The sequence below is a fragment of the Silene latifolia genome, chromosome 5 (genome assembly GCF_048544455.1).
Source record: "Silene latifolia isolate original U9 population chromosome 5, ASM4854445v1, whole genome shotgun sequence".
Lineage (NCBI taxonomy): Eukaryota > Viridiplantae > Streptophyta > Magnoliopsida > Caryophyllales > Caryophyllaceae > Silene > Silene latifolia.
Window position 1 is genome coordinate 42,566,242 of NC_133530.1, and position 14,352 is coordinate 42,580,593.

General features: G+C 36.4%; 1 protein-coding gene across 4 annotated transcripts; it reads left to right on the forward strand.

The window, feature by feature from the left end:
* The first annotated feature begins 1,553 nt into the window (after nucleotides 1–1,553).
* LOC141657340 (3'-5' exonuclease) lies at nucleotides 1,554–13,162 on the forward strand. 4 transcript variants are annotated; one of them, XR_012548727.1, is made up of 7 exons: nucleotides 1,574–2,012; nucleotides 3,758–3,937; nucleotides 8,057–8,187; nucleotides 8,304–8,465; nucleotides 11,181–11,291; nucleotides 11,649–11,820; nucleotides 12,704–13,162. XR_012548727.1 is itself a non-coding variant. In XM_074464533.1 (6 exons), the coding sequence occupies exons 1-6, from the start codon at nucleotides 1,697–1,699 to the stop codon at nucleotides 11,694–11,696; spliced, it is 948 nt and encodes a 315-aa protein (XP_074320634.1). In that variant the 5' UTR covers nucleotides 1,574–1,696; the 3' UTR covers nucleotides 11,697–12,035. The 4 variants fall into 4 exon arrangements, 2 of the variants coding, with proteins under 2 accessions (XP_074320634.1, XP_074320635.1); XR_012548728.1 differs by lacking the exon at nucleotides 12,704–13,162 and having other exon boundaries at nucleotides 1,554–2,012; nucleotides 8,304–8,476; nucleotides 11,649–12,035; XM_074464533.1 differs by lacking the exon at nucleotides 12,704–13,162 and having other exon boundaries at nucleotides 11,649–12,035.
* The last annotated feature ends 1,190 nt before the right edge of the window (nucleotides 13,163–14,352 follow it).

Below are 14,352 nucleotides of genomic sequence, written 5' to 3' on the forward strand. Positions count from 1 at the left end.
ATTTGCAACCCCAAAAACGTCTTCCCGGATTGTCTTTCGTCCACGATGTCATTAAAACCAAAGGCGCGCCACATCCACACCTTCCTCAACTTCTGGAGTAGTTTGAAGAGTTACTTGTGTTGGACATTTCTGCAAATAACAAAAAATTACCATATTTCATGAAACCCTAAATTAAATTTTGGGGTTTTTTTGCCGCATTCTCTGCCAAATTGAGGAGACAAAGAAAATATTGAAATATGAGATAAGAAAGAGAGGGCAAAAAGGATGCAAAAAAAAAGTTATCTCAATTCATGAAATCAAAGATCAAGATTTGGTAACTAAATTTCAAGGAATCTGGGAAGAAGAAAGGGAAAAAGAAGGGTGAACAAGAAGAAATCAGACAAAATAAAGAAATAGGGAGTATGTTATATAAACTACAAGAAGGGTAAACTTGGAAACAAATATTTCATTAATTGGATAATATTTGAATTCTGGCGGAATCCGTTGTTTTTTTCCACCGGAGTTGTAATTTGATATTAAGTATATAAGATTTGGGCAATTTTGGTATAATGTAAGGTATAAGATATCAATTTACCCTAATAAGAACTTTTATCAAGAAAAATAACAAAACTTCTACTTCAAACCCGTACAGAAAATACCCGTAAAAGAATTTCTGAAACAAAAAAGTTAAAAACATTAAGTTTTATTACTTTATACCACAATGTTATAATATTGATGTTAAGTCATAAAGCGACATACAAAACAAGTAAAACAAAAAACATGAATTACATCTTAAAAAATAATAATTTCCAGTAAACAAAATGAATTTTATAAAAATGAGGTATTAATATAAAATAGTTATCATTAGGTAAAATTGTTATGAAGACATGTACCAAATAAAAGAAATCACAATCAATAATATAAAGGGCTATGAAAAAATACGTAAAGGGATTCGACCAAAATGGTATCTCAATAACTTATCATAAAATGCAGGCGGTACCCCTGAGGTTTGACATTTTACCCGAAATACCCAATTTTTTGATACGGAAAACTTTAATAGGTCATAACTCGTGTTTACGAGCTCAGAAAGTGACGATTTTTCCCCCAAATTGTTCATCTTTTAGAGAACTACGACTTGAAAAACAAATTTGTCGGGTTTAGAACACGCGACCAAATGATATGGTCACTCAAAGTTTGTTCGGTCAAAAAACCTTTGACATGCAAAAACTCCTAGCCACGAAATCCAAATACGACAATTTTTTTTTACAAATTGTAGTTCTCAGAAAGATGATTAATTTGAAAAAAAAAAAAAAAAGTCACTTTCTGAACTCGTAAACACGAATTATGACCTTTTTGAAGTTTTCCAGATAAATAAATTGGATATTTTGGACAAAATACCAAACATCAGTAATACCGCATACATTTTTCGATACCTTTTCTCTAAAACTTTTTAAAAATAAATCATATTCTTGAGGGCATGCTAATCCCGCCAAAATTATAGACTAATAACATAACAAAAGCAACCAAAATGTGCATTTTTTTTTTTAAAAAAAAAAGAGTAATTCAAAAGCTACAACTTCCCCAAAATCACCACCTCTACAGTTCCAACTTCCAAGTTTCACCTCCCAAAAAATTGCCCTAAAAAAACCAACAGTGTTAATCCCAATTGAATCCTCCAAATCACAAATCAATTTCAACAAAAATCTCCATTTATACAATGAAAAACCCAGAACAAAACACCCATCAATCAACATCAACACCAACAACATTAACTTCACCTAAATTGGATGATTGGGATACACCCTTTACGAACGAAGAACTTGAGGCAATCGATGCCGCTTTTGAGGCTGCTAAATCAACCTCTAGTTCGTCTTCGTTGCGTCGAACTAGCTCTTCTGCCGATGAAGCCCGACCTAAAACCCGCCGCCGTTTGCCCGATTCATTTGCTTCTTCTAATGTTGAATTGGGTTCGTCTCGGAATCCGGCTTCTTTTGCGCTTACGCCTTGCCGCACCAATTCCGGTTTTCGCCAAGGTCACTCCCTATTTTAATACTCCTTCCGTTTCCCAAATATCTTATATTTAAACTGCCAATACTTGTATTTTTATATTCGCATTTCAGAACATTTGTTTACTTTTGATTAAAATGCCCTCACAAACCGAGACAGAGACGGAGGGATTATATGTCACTCGTAACTCGTAAATAATACCATCATTAATTATTGGCGTAGGAGTGGGTAGCGAGTTTGTCACGTCTGAGCACGATAACATTCTTAATTCTGGCATTCACATGGCCAACACGAATTACGTGGTGTGTCTATATAATAAAATTCAAATTTGCGTTACTACATCAATGCTAGACAAAAATAAAAACCAAATTCAAATGAATAGTAATCGATCATTAGTTGTTAAGTCGAAAAATGAGAATCAAGATTGATGCCTAAGCTAGTCTTTGTCTAGGATGCCGTCTTCTTTGTTGTTTAATTACACACCAAAGAACAATGTCAGGTTGCCAAAGAAGAGCTTAGGCATTTCTCTTTATTCTTGTTCAGTATGCCAAAGAAAGCAGGAAGTATTCGCTTTATTCTATTGCTCGTCATTTGTTTACCTTTTACAGTATGTTATTTGTGAGGTGTATGTATTTTAATCAAAGGTAAACAAATGATTAGGACGTAGCCACATAGGGAGTAGTATTGTAGATTGTAGTGTATAAGGTGTCGGATGGATATAACAAGTAAGGATAATAATGGTAAGCATGTGGTAGAGAAGTAGAGTTGGTCTATTGGTGTAAATACATGTTTCTTATCTTTAACACCTACGTGTTTCTTGATCTATCGATGTAAAAACGGCTCCAACATTGTTGTCATGGCAATAAACATTGGATGAGACTTTTTTTTTTGGTAGGAAGCGAAGAAGATTTAAAACTTTGGATGACTTGGCTCTAAGTTGATCTTTGATAAAATAGAGGCTAAATGTGTATATTTCTTGTTGAAAAGCACTTGAGGTAGTCTTACACGTGAGCCTAACTCATTTACCCTATAATTCTAAATTAAATGATGAGTACATGAGGAATTGATGTGGTCTAACATGTAAGCCGTTTTGATGCAAAATTCACTAAGTCTATTTTGAGGTGATTTGATTGTGCATTGAATAAAGTGTTAGGAGATGCAACTTATAATTGAAGTCAAGATGTCATATTTATATGGGAGTGAAACAAATTAGATATGACAAATCATGAGGCTGTCTAAACCACCCAACGTAGTCATTGAATGTGCTTGTCATAAAATTTGTGTAATTAAACATGGAATAATTTCATATTGTGAGCAAAGCTAGAGAATTTGATCTTGTTCATGGTAGTTGATCACTATCATCCTGATTAACCTTCTACGAGGCTTAGAAGGTTTTTTTTGGTGACAAAACTTTACTTTCTCGGGTATTAGTGTATTACAACTTTACAAGTTAGAAATCTTCTCGTGTCGTTCATGTCTGGGGGTTGTTAGTTAACCTCAAGGTGGCTGCTTCTAATTAGTAGCTAGCGCATGAAGCCTTAAATTTAAAAGTAGGAAATCTTATTGTGGAGATCATACTCTGAAAAGGTTAGCCATAGAATAGATCCTTTTCACAATCATGATTGTGCCGCAGGGGGCGGTTCTATCGAGTTCAGCCTTGTGTCCAATTGTCCATTAATGTCTCTATTACTTACTAATTACTATATATGTTCAATGAATCATTTAACTTCGAGATTTGGTATTAACTTCTTCATTCTCACTTTCATGCCAGCCAATGTGAAATTGAAATATCCTCCAATGAACTTTGGGGGTCGCATTGTATATTGTCGAACAATTGAGGAGGTAGAGGAAGCTACATTGCAAATTTTGAAGTTACTAGAGGCCAAGAAATGTGAACTAGGCCGAGCTATCCTTGGCCTTGATCTTGAGTGGAAACCTAGCTTTGATCAAGGTTAGCTTACTAATTCTATCGTCTCATATAGCATCCGCTAACCCATCAAACTTTTGTCTTGTAATAATTTTTTTTTTCTTTTGCATGTGTATAATGATATCTTGTCATTTCATATTATATCTGCTAATTTTTCAAACTTATTTTCTCATGATAGCATATGTTATTTGCATGTGTGTGGTTTAAAACAAGTACTCTGCTCAATGCCATGCTACTTCTTTGACATCCTCTCAATTAAGGTTTGAACTCAGAAGTCAATTTCATTATATCATAAATAGGTTGAACCATTTTCAAGGAACTAGTGAATCAATATATTTCTTTTTCCAAGCATTTTTACTGAAACTAGGATGCTATGATTTCTATCAATATTTCTATTATGAAATCTAAAGCTTGCTCTATGGCTAAGAACAAGTTAAAGACCATTGTTTTTGGTTTAGTGTTTGTATATGTTAGTTGTATTAACAGTTAGACATGTGTACTTAACTTTCTTTTTATTTTTTCAAATTTCAATTATTGAATATGATCACCTAACTGAATTATTTTTGTAAATATGTTCACTAGAGATGCGTTATTTCATTTGTTTGGTGGCCCAAACGTTTGCATTTCAAGTTTTAAAGGTAAGGTTACAACCTCATGTAGAGGGAGCCGATACCTTGGAGTCAAGATTAAACAATTTTTGATCTTGTTGAATCTAAAGAGACCATGGGAATCGGCTTTTATGTGCCACTCTCTTTTTTTTTTACTCTTATATGATTTATTTGAATCTTTTGAACTTTGGTGAAAGTAGAGGGAAGATTTTGTTATAGCATAAGGAATGTATTTTCCATTTGTTAAAGAGATTGAAAGGCGAATGGCGGTATAAGTGAATAACTGCTGTTTAACTGTGTGAATAACTAGCTCTTCTATTTTCTATCGATGGATGTATGAGATTGCTGCAGCTGTCAAATGTTTATGAACCGGCCTGGGGTAGTCTAGGCCTTTTTTATATCTATATTTGCAGTTGTGGGTTTTAGGACTTAAGAGGTGGCAGGGCTCAATAATTCTGAATTTAGTGTCAATACTAGGATTTTTTTGGGCGACTAGTCAATCACATAAAAAGGATAGAAGAGTTGGCTGAAGTTCACAAAGCAAAGGTTTACCTCAAAATTTTTGCTGATGTATATAAGTTGTCAAGGCGTCGTCTTGGGTTCTGGATCACATCCTTGAACAGTGCTTGCACTCTTAAACATACTTGATGTGATTGATTATAAGGGTCAAAAGTTCAAATTTTGCCTTTTGAAGTTGCCAGTATAGCTGGAATCAAGTGCTTCCTTCACACACTCACTGGCACTTGAATTTTCTTTTCTTTGCAGATACGATATATATTTTTTAATCAAGAGATTAAGCTTCCAAATTTCCTTTACTGTATGGTTGTCACCTCTACTTGTTAAAAAGAATAGAATTTCATAAACTGTCATTTGAATATTTGATTTGATACGGAGTACATATGATTCAAGTGTGGTATGAGAAAATATGTCTGTTGACTCTGGATTGTGCTTTAGATATGCAGAATCAAGGCTCTTATGGCATTACCCTTTCTATCTTTATGACAGTGTTCAATTAAATTGACACTTGTGTCACTTTCTCAGATCCTGCTTTACATCTTCCATGCCTATGGAACACAGATTCTGTTAAAGATATTATGTTTAGCTTGCATACTGAATCCGTGTCAGCTTTGCCGGAAACAACTTGTTAGGATGTCATCCTGGATCCTAGACCACACCCATTGCAGCACCTCTCCATTTGGCTTTCGAGGCTCTAGCTGATTTTAGAAGTTTCATTCTTACTAAACGTGACATTGTCATCCTCTTTCTTTTGTTAGATTATTTCTTCGAGCCTTGACTTTGTATTATCTTTCGCTCCTTTTTTTCGCATTTTGAGGTGTGCGCTCACCCATGGACGGTTCTAAAGGATGATTCATGTCAGCCGACCCAAATCATTTTGGGATTAAGGCTCTGATGGTGTTGTTGTAGTAATGCTTCTAGTAGAATTTTCGGATGCTTTTTTTTTTTTTTTTAATCTAGTGTGATGTTGAATGACAATCTATGTGAATAGGCCGCTCGCTTATCTGACTTCCATGCATTTGTTGTCTTGAAATCTATGTTACTCATACTCCCTCGACTGCAACTCTTCAAGAATAAGACACGACATGGTATTAAGGTGTCGGATGTGGTTACTTGACTTGTGTGCAATAATTTCAATTTTGTTGGTCTAAATAAGTGTCGTTCGTGTCATAGTATTTGAGTGTCGGACACACAACACGGAACCAAAGTGTAGTGTTGAAGTAACATAGCTTGAAATCACAATTAGATCTGACTGGAGGCCTGGACCTTATGTCGAGTTCTGCATGGCCTCACACCCTCACCTTGAAAGCAGTGTGTAATTTCTGCCATTTGGGCTTGTGGTGTACTGGCTTCTCCTTACCTTGCGTGAGCTATGTTGCTTCGACATGGTTGTTTTTGGGCCATACCGGTGTTGACCCGACCGTACCGGATCCGTCAGTTGCCAGCCGGACACGGCTACCTTCGCTGAGCAGATAGCAGTAGGCATAAATAGAATGATAACAATCTATGGAGTGTGGACGGCTACCTACAAAATTATGCTCTATGTTGCTCACGGGTAGACTCGGGTACGGGTTGGAGTGCCGGTTTCTCCAAGGTTTGAGACACGGGTACTTGGACACGATATTTACAAAAAAGTTAAAAAGCTAAAGCTTGTAACATTAGTGTAAGCACCTTAAAAGCTAAAGCTTGTAACATAGATGCTTCAATTCCTCTCACAACAAGAAGAGGACGCAGGTTGTGAAAGCACCTTAAAAGCTAAAGCTTGTAACATTAGTGTAAATGGTGTAAATGATCTGTAATTCGCCCACCATGAAAGAGGATCTTCATAAGATTTTCCGGCAATGACATGAGCTTTTATACAAAGAATATGGTGCATTTTCTTGTGGGTTGGATTATTTTGGCCAACCTCGTGTCATAGCCGCAAGATATTATGAAAATCCTTTTTCATGGTCGGCAAATTAAAGGTCATTTACACCATTGTTACAAGCTTTAGCTTTTAAGGTGCTTTCACTGCATCCACTTCTTGTTGTGAGAGGAATTGAAGCATCTATGGGGTTATTCAAAGCGTAAAAAGAACAAACTTGCTACGCAATGTTTCGAAGACTTGGTGAATCCACAACAACTTTCAATTCTTGTCAAAAAAAAAAGAAGAGAAAGAGTACATGAATGGTCCTTCAAAATATTGGGATGTTGGTAAGATTTTGACCTATAGTGTATACTCTTATAGTGATGTTCCTGAGGTAGAGACGGTCCTTGAAATGGCCAATATATCATTGAATGATCCCATGTTAGAGGCTATGACATTTGACGACGAAGGCGCATGAAGTTATAGTCTTTAGTTCTCTACTCTTTATAAGAAGTTATTGTGGCTTGCTGCTAGGCATGCTACTTGTTTCAACAATTTATGATTTCAGTCTTTTTAGATTAATAAAATCTAAATATTAGTATTTTATGATTTCAGTGTATGGAAAATTACATTTTTTTTTGTAAATGTCAACGTGTCCCCGTACCAGTGTCCATTTTAAAAATGGACAAAGTCCCCATGTCTGAAATTTCTAACCTTGGAGTACCCAACACTCCGATCCGTACCAGTGTCCGACACGGCGACACCCATACCCGTGTCCAATTTTGGACTGAGTCCCCATGTCTGAAATTTCTAACCTTGGAGTACCCGACACTCTGATCCGTACCCATGTCCGACACCCGTACCCGAGTCTGAGCAACATAGTGCGTGAGAAGTGCTGCTACACATGCTTGAGCTTGAAGGCCCCTTTCCAGTTTAGCCTTAAGATAGACTCCCTCCATCGCATTTATCTATTCAGAATATTCCCCATTTGACTAGAGATCGTTTTTAAGATTTGTGACGAAATATCATTATACCCCTTGACTTTATGAATCTACATCTAGACTTATCAGTTATCACATAGAAGGGGCCAATTGTTTTGGGTTGGACTAGAAAAGAAATGAGGACAATATAAATGGATGCTTTATTGCTCTTCTCTGTTTACTGAATTTACAGGCATTCCACAGGGAATAGCTGCGGTGATGCAAATTTGTGGAGATATGACTCATTGCTATGTATTACATATTTTTCATTCTGGGATACCTCACAGCCTGCAGTCTCTGCTTGAGGATTCTTCATCTATTAAGGTTTTCACAGCTCAAGCATCACTATATTTTTGCTGAGTTATTAAATCATTTGTCCTGTGAACCTTCTATTTAATACTTAGACTTGAATACTTTGATTGATATGGCAACATATTCAGGTAGGAGTTGGTATTGACAATGATGCTGTTAAACTATTCCATGATTATAACGTGTCAATTAAAGCGGTACAAGACCTATCCACCATGGCTAATCAGAAGCTCGGTGTAGCACCCAAGCAGTGGTCTCTTTCTTCATTGGTTGAAACGCTCACTTGCAAACAAGTACTTGATTGGTACCTTCTGCTTTGACATATTATTGGTTATTATCTTCCCTGACGATGTCTGGCTGTTTTTTTTTTCTTTAAATTTTCATAATAGTTTTGATTTTTATTTCATGTTGAAGCTAAATTTTTAATATTCTTTGGCTTTGGAATATGATACAAAATGACTTACTAAAATGACCGTACTTCTTCTATTACTCCGTATAAAGTATTGTTCGGGGTTTCGGACAATGCAATCTCGATGAGAGAGTTTTCTCATAGTAATCTAGAAATAACATATTTGTGTCTTCAAGCAAAAAATAAAGTTGTACTCCCTCTGTCTCGTCCATTTGTTCACCTTTTTTTATTCTTTGTGAGGGATTTTTTAGCTAAAGGTAAATAAATGATTGAGACAAAGGGAGCAAATCTTGTAAAGTGCCATTGACTTAAGAAGCTGAGGCAGTATAGTAATGCCATTGTAAACTTAACTGTGTTGTAAACATGCTCAATTATCTTATGGTCATTTCACAACAATGTATTTGTGTTTTCAACTCTGGCAAAAATGGCGTGAATCAAATGATGGCCTCCCTGCCCAAGGCAGTAATTGTTGAGGCAGTGGAGCGATGGTGTTAGTAGTAATGTGACTGTTTTGTAGGCATGCCAAAGTTTCTTCATTCTGTGTTAGCAAAACAACAATCCATATAAGTCCCACTTCCACATGATTTAGACTTCTATAACTTGCTTAGCATATAATCCCAAAAGCTATATAGGACACTATTTGTAGCACCGTCCAGCTCTTGGACTGATTCCTTTTTTCACTTTACAACAACATCAGAGCCTTAATCCCAAAATGATTTGGGGTCGGCTGACATGAATCATCCTTTCGAACCGTCCATGAGTGAACGCACGCCTCAAAATGCGAATAAAAAAAGGGAAGATGAAAAACAAAAAGGGGGAACGAAAATGTAATGGGGGTTTTACAATCGAATTCCGTCTTTCTTTTATAAAAACTTAAAATTTAAATCGAGAGAAAAGATTAAAACGATTTTTAAAAACCGAAATAGAGTTAAGGATCCAGAATGAACCAGGTAAAATCTATAAGAAAGTGGTTGTTGAAAAAATGTGTAATAAAGGAGAGAAAAATAAATTAATTAATTTCTTTAAATTAGATAAATAAATAAAAACACTAAATCTGTCAAAAAAAACATCAAATACTAAAAATCCACATGTATCATTTCCCTCCATTGTGCCCTCTCCGTCACCATACTCTCCTCAAGCCCCAGAACTCTCATATCGTGCTCTATCACTCTCAACCATGTCTGTCTCGGTCTTCCTCTGCCTCTAGGGACCTTTTTTGTTCTCCAAGTCTCCGGCCTCTCCTAAATTGCGTCCATAGGTCTCCTTCTCACATGGCTAAACCATCTTAGTCGGTTTTCCATCATCTTGTCCTCTATTGGCGCCACTTTTACCTTTTCCCTAATCACCTCATTCCTTAACCGATCTTTCCTTGTATGTCCGCACATCCACCTCAACATGCGCATCTCCGCCACACTCATCTTTTGAATGTGACAATGTTTCACGCCCAACACTGAGTCGTAAAGTAGGGCGAGCCTAATTGCCGTGCGATAAAATTTTCCCTTTAATCTTTGGGGCATATCTTTATCGCATAGAAACCCAGAAGCACTCTTCCATTTCAACCATCCCGCTTTAGTCGTGAGCCACATCTCCGTCTAACTCCCCATCTTTTTGAATAATAGATCCTAGATATCTAAAGAAATCCGAACCCTCAACAACATTCCCATCGAAAATAATACTCCCCGCCTCTGTCGATCTCAACTCCGCCACCTTAGTGAACTGACACCTCAAATACTCAGTCTTACTCCTGCTCAGGCTGAACCCACGAGTCTCTAAAGTCTGCCTCCACAATTCCAACTTTCTTTCCACCCCCTCTTTTGTCTAATCAATCAACACAATATCATCAGCAAACATCATACACCAAGGGATGTCGTCCTGAATATCCCTTGTCAACTCATCCATAACTATAGCAAAGAGAAAAGGACTAAGTGCGGAACCTTGATGCACCCCGATGGTAATAGGAAATTCTTCCGTTCTCCCAACATTAGTGCGAACACTTGCACTAATAGGAAATCCTTTTTTCACTTTAAGGCACTAAAATGTTACTCTGTCTGCCTCAGTTTCAGTAGCTGGAGGATCACTCATAGAAAGCAGTGCTGATGTTTTGGCTGTTTGTCTACCTTCTCTTGATGCAACTTTCCCTGTCTCGATATCTTACCTCCTTTATTTACTGATCATGGATTCATTTGCACCATTTTCATTCTGTGATCAGTTGATCACCCACATTTTTGTCTGATTTGGTATTACAAAGCGAAGCAGGGTGAGGCGAGGGTAAAATGGTAAATGGTGCTAAATAATTTGCTATGACTGATTGTTTCCTTCCAATTCTTTAATATGTGGAATGAATTTTGCGATGTTGCTCCATTTCTGTCCAGCTCAACTAGCCGACAAAATTATTGAATATACCATCTAAACAAGCGGCTAAAGTACTAAGGGCTAATGCCTAATTGGACTCGAAAAATCAAACCCCTTCAATTTTTTGTTATATCGAAATTTAAATAGAAATGGGTTGATACATCCTAGTCTTGTCTGTATTGTGGCTCTTCATCTTGTCTTTGTGCAAAAACTCCAATGTTCTAGAATTTGTGTTAAACTTTTGTAGCTTTTGAAACCCAAGAATATTAGACTTGGAAACTGGGAAGCCGATCCTCTTTCAAAGCCGCAATTGAAATATGCTGCAACTGATGCATTTGCTTCATGGTATTTGTACGAGGTAATTCATAATCAGTTGTCTTTTCCTCCATTCTTATACTGAACCATTGTATTAAATTTTGGTTTCTGTTTTTATCCGTGATCTCGCCCATTGAGTTACAAACGTGGTCGGTAACTCAAAATGTAATTGCCGTGGCCCGTAACCATGCCTTTATTACGGGTTATAGTCATGTTGATTGTTGCTGTTTGTGCTAGTGGCTACGGGTTGGATCAATTGTCTTGAGTTCATTTTTCCTAGGTCTAGGTCCGTAACTTTCAAAACTTGTATATGCTTGGTTGTGATGTGTCGTGTCCCATATTCATTATCATGATTCATGCTCAGGACAACCCTTATGTTCTGTACTGTTTTCACTTATAGGTACTGGAGAGCTTCCCGGATCCATCTGAGGGTCAGAATGAAAACTAATCATTGATTCTCATTTTAATTACAAATGCTGTTTTATACATGCATCCATTCTGGTGACCTGAAATACTTTCAGGGGTTGAAGCTAATTTAAGTATGTGTCATTACTCAAGTACTTGCTGAGCAGGTATGGGTTTTGGAAACTCTATACTTGCTCTGGTTTATGAATGAAACTGAGATAATCTGAATCAAAGTAGTTAATTTGTTGTTTGCTGTAACATTTATAGTTTTGTAAATGCACCTATTTATTCAACTTGCTTGTGATCACTCCATGTATTAGATGTATATAATCTTCTCTGAAATGGATTTGCCATGTTGGTTATTGGATAAATTCTTGAGCATTTTGATTCATGGGTAGAAGGTATATTTAATTTGTTTAATAGGTCTCTTCTTTACTTTAGTCATCCCTAACACAAGTAAATCGAGAGCATTTTCAAATAATTCGTGTTCAAAGAATAGGAAGTAGTACATAGAAGTACTTTGTACAAATGTGTGGTATGTGATTAGTAATACTTGTATGATCTAGTGAATAGTCCTTCCTAAAGTTTGTCTTAAGGGAGACTAACTGAATTTGATAAGATATCGTCCTCCAAAGTCTCTTTCTAAGAAATGAGACTAGAAGAGTTGGGTGGCACAGTTGAAACCACTTGCATTGGATGTAAGTGGATCATGGTGTGCATTTGGTGATGTCTTATCTCATAAATCTATAAAATCAATAGGTCTTGGTATATAGACGGGTGGGGCGAACAGACGGGTAAAGATCTCTAATAAAATGGGTAGGGGAGATAAGGCGGGGCACCCCCCATGTGCTTCCCACTTTATGGCAAATGGGTATTTTGTGAGGAGAAATGGTATCCGTCTATACGTATAGACAGATAGTGTCCGTTTATAATGAGAATTTGTGCTATAAAATTTAGGGGTGTGTCCTAGATTTGTATTGGTAGGGTTGCATCCCATGTGATATAAAGAAGGAATTTCCTTTTAATCTGTGTGCTGTTGAATACTGACAGATATGAATGCCTACAAAAGATGCCAATCCAATGATCAGAAGATCCCATCTTTCTGTAAAAACGACACTTTTCTGCATTTATACTCAATTAAAAGTTCTATGTTGGGGAATAGCATTTCAATTTCCCTTTTTAGTGAGACTCAAAATTTCAGTAGCAAGTTATAACAAGTCTGTACTGCTTTGTTATTCTTCTTTATTTAATGTGGCCATTAGGGCATTAGGTGCAATGCAATGTTAATAATATGGCGGTATCGGGTAATATTGGTTTTGGCAGTTGTATGTTTAATGTATGCGGTCGGTCTACAATGAAGAGAAAAGTAGAAGTGCATGTAAGAGAGTAATACTGAAATTTCGGTTCGGTTCAGATAATTGTAGGGACTCCGTACCTTGTGACAAAATTGGCATGTTTGCATTTATTGGTTGTGGAATGTAGACACAGATTTAGTGGAATAAATACAAAGTATGCTGCAACCACTGTATCTTTTAGTGAAAGAGTGGATTGTTGGAGTATTAAACGCGTAACAAGAGTGGGGTGGTTATGGCCCATTCATTTAGGCTCAAGTTTGCGCATTTACGGTTGGTCTAAGACAAGGCAATCAATCGTCCTACTGTCTACTCCATATGATGATTAATCTCATGATTGGGACGTCTGGACCTGTTGCTTTCACGTCGGTTTTAAAGTATTTATTATTGCATTCCAACTCCAATTGGTTTGCAACTCTTCGTTTTGTTACACTATTTACGAGGGTTAGAAATAAAGTAATAAACCAGTTAAACAGGCCAGTTGGATTGAGTTTAGATCAACTAGGGTTAATGCGGGTTTGCAGAAATTTGGGTTAGATTAGCTCGAGTCAAGTCATTTCGGTTTGAGGTATGTGGGTTGTTGCCAACTTATTTCGATTATGGTCAATATGTGATAATATATACTTCGGCTAGGTTGAATAGTGTCGGCTTAATTCGGGTTTCGAGTCCTATTTTGGTCCTTAATTTGCGTGAGTCGAGTTATTTGAATTTAGTTGGAAGCATGAAACGAACATAAAAGAGTATATATGCGATTAATAATGAGGCATTAGTTAGTGTTAGAAATGACTGGTATTGTAAATGAGTTATTTGAAAATTTTAACAATTTTTTTTATTTATTTTCGTATCGTTTGGAGGGGGAGGTGTCGTCCATATCGGTTATCACTTTGGCATCATTATTAAAGCTAAAAATATGTGTAGGAGACATTAACTTAAGTTTATTTAGACTGAAACTTTTTATACTAAATCGACCCAAGTTGAATTGAAATAATGTGAATTGAAATTAGGTGTAAAAGATTTATATGGAAAAGTGGGGACACGTAAGATATGGTATTGACAATAACGTGTGTATCTCTATAGATAAGTTTATGTTTTGGTCTAGTAGTAGAATAGAATAACAGTAAACAGTGAATATTTTTTGTGATTTACTTGTATGAGAATAATGACAAATGACAAAGTGGTATTTGCCGACAGAGTCCTTGTTGGGAAGGCCATGGTGAAGACTCAAGAGTGAAGACCCAAGAATTATTAATTAATTAATGTTTGGTTTGAAAAAAACATCCATCAAACTAAAGTAGTAAGCCCAAACCAACTTAGTGATAGTACCTTTATTATTTGTTGGTTATTAAA

Bases quoted from the DNA above. Each gene is read 5' to 3' on its own strand.
- LOC141657340 (XM_074464533.1), top strand. From the start codon at position 1,697: ATGAAAAACCCAGAACAAAACACCCATCAATCAACATCAACACCAACA. The intron at 2,013-3,757 runs GTCACTCCCTAT...CTTTCATGCCAG, and splicing joins CAATTCCGGTTTTCGCCAAG to CCAATGTGAAATTGAAATAT. The intron at 3,938-8,056 runs GTTAGCTTACTA...CTGAATTTACAG, and splicing joins GAAACCTAGCTTTGATCAAG to GCATTCCACAGGGAATAGCT.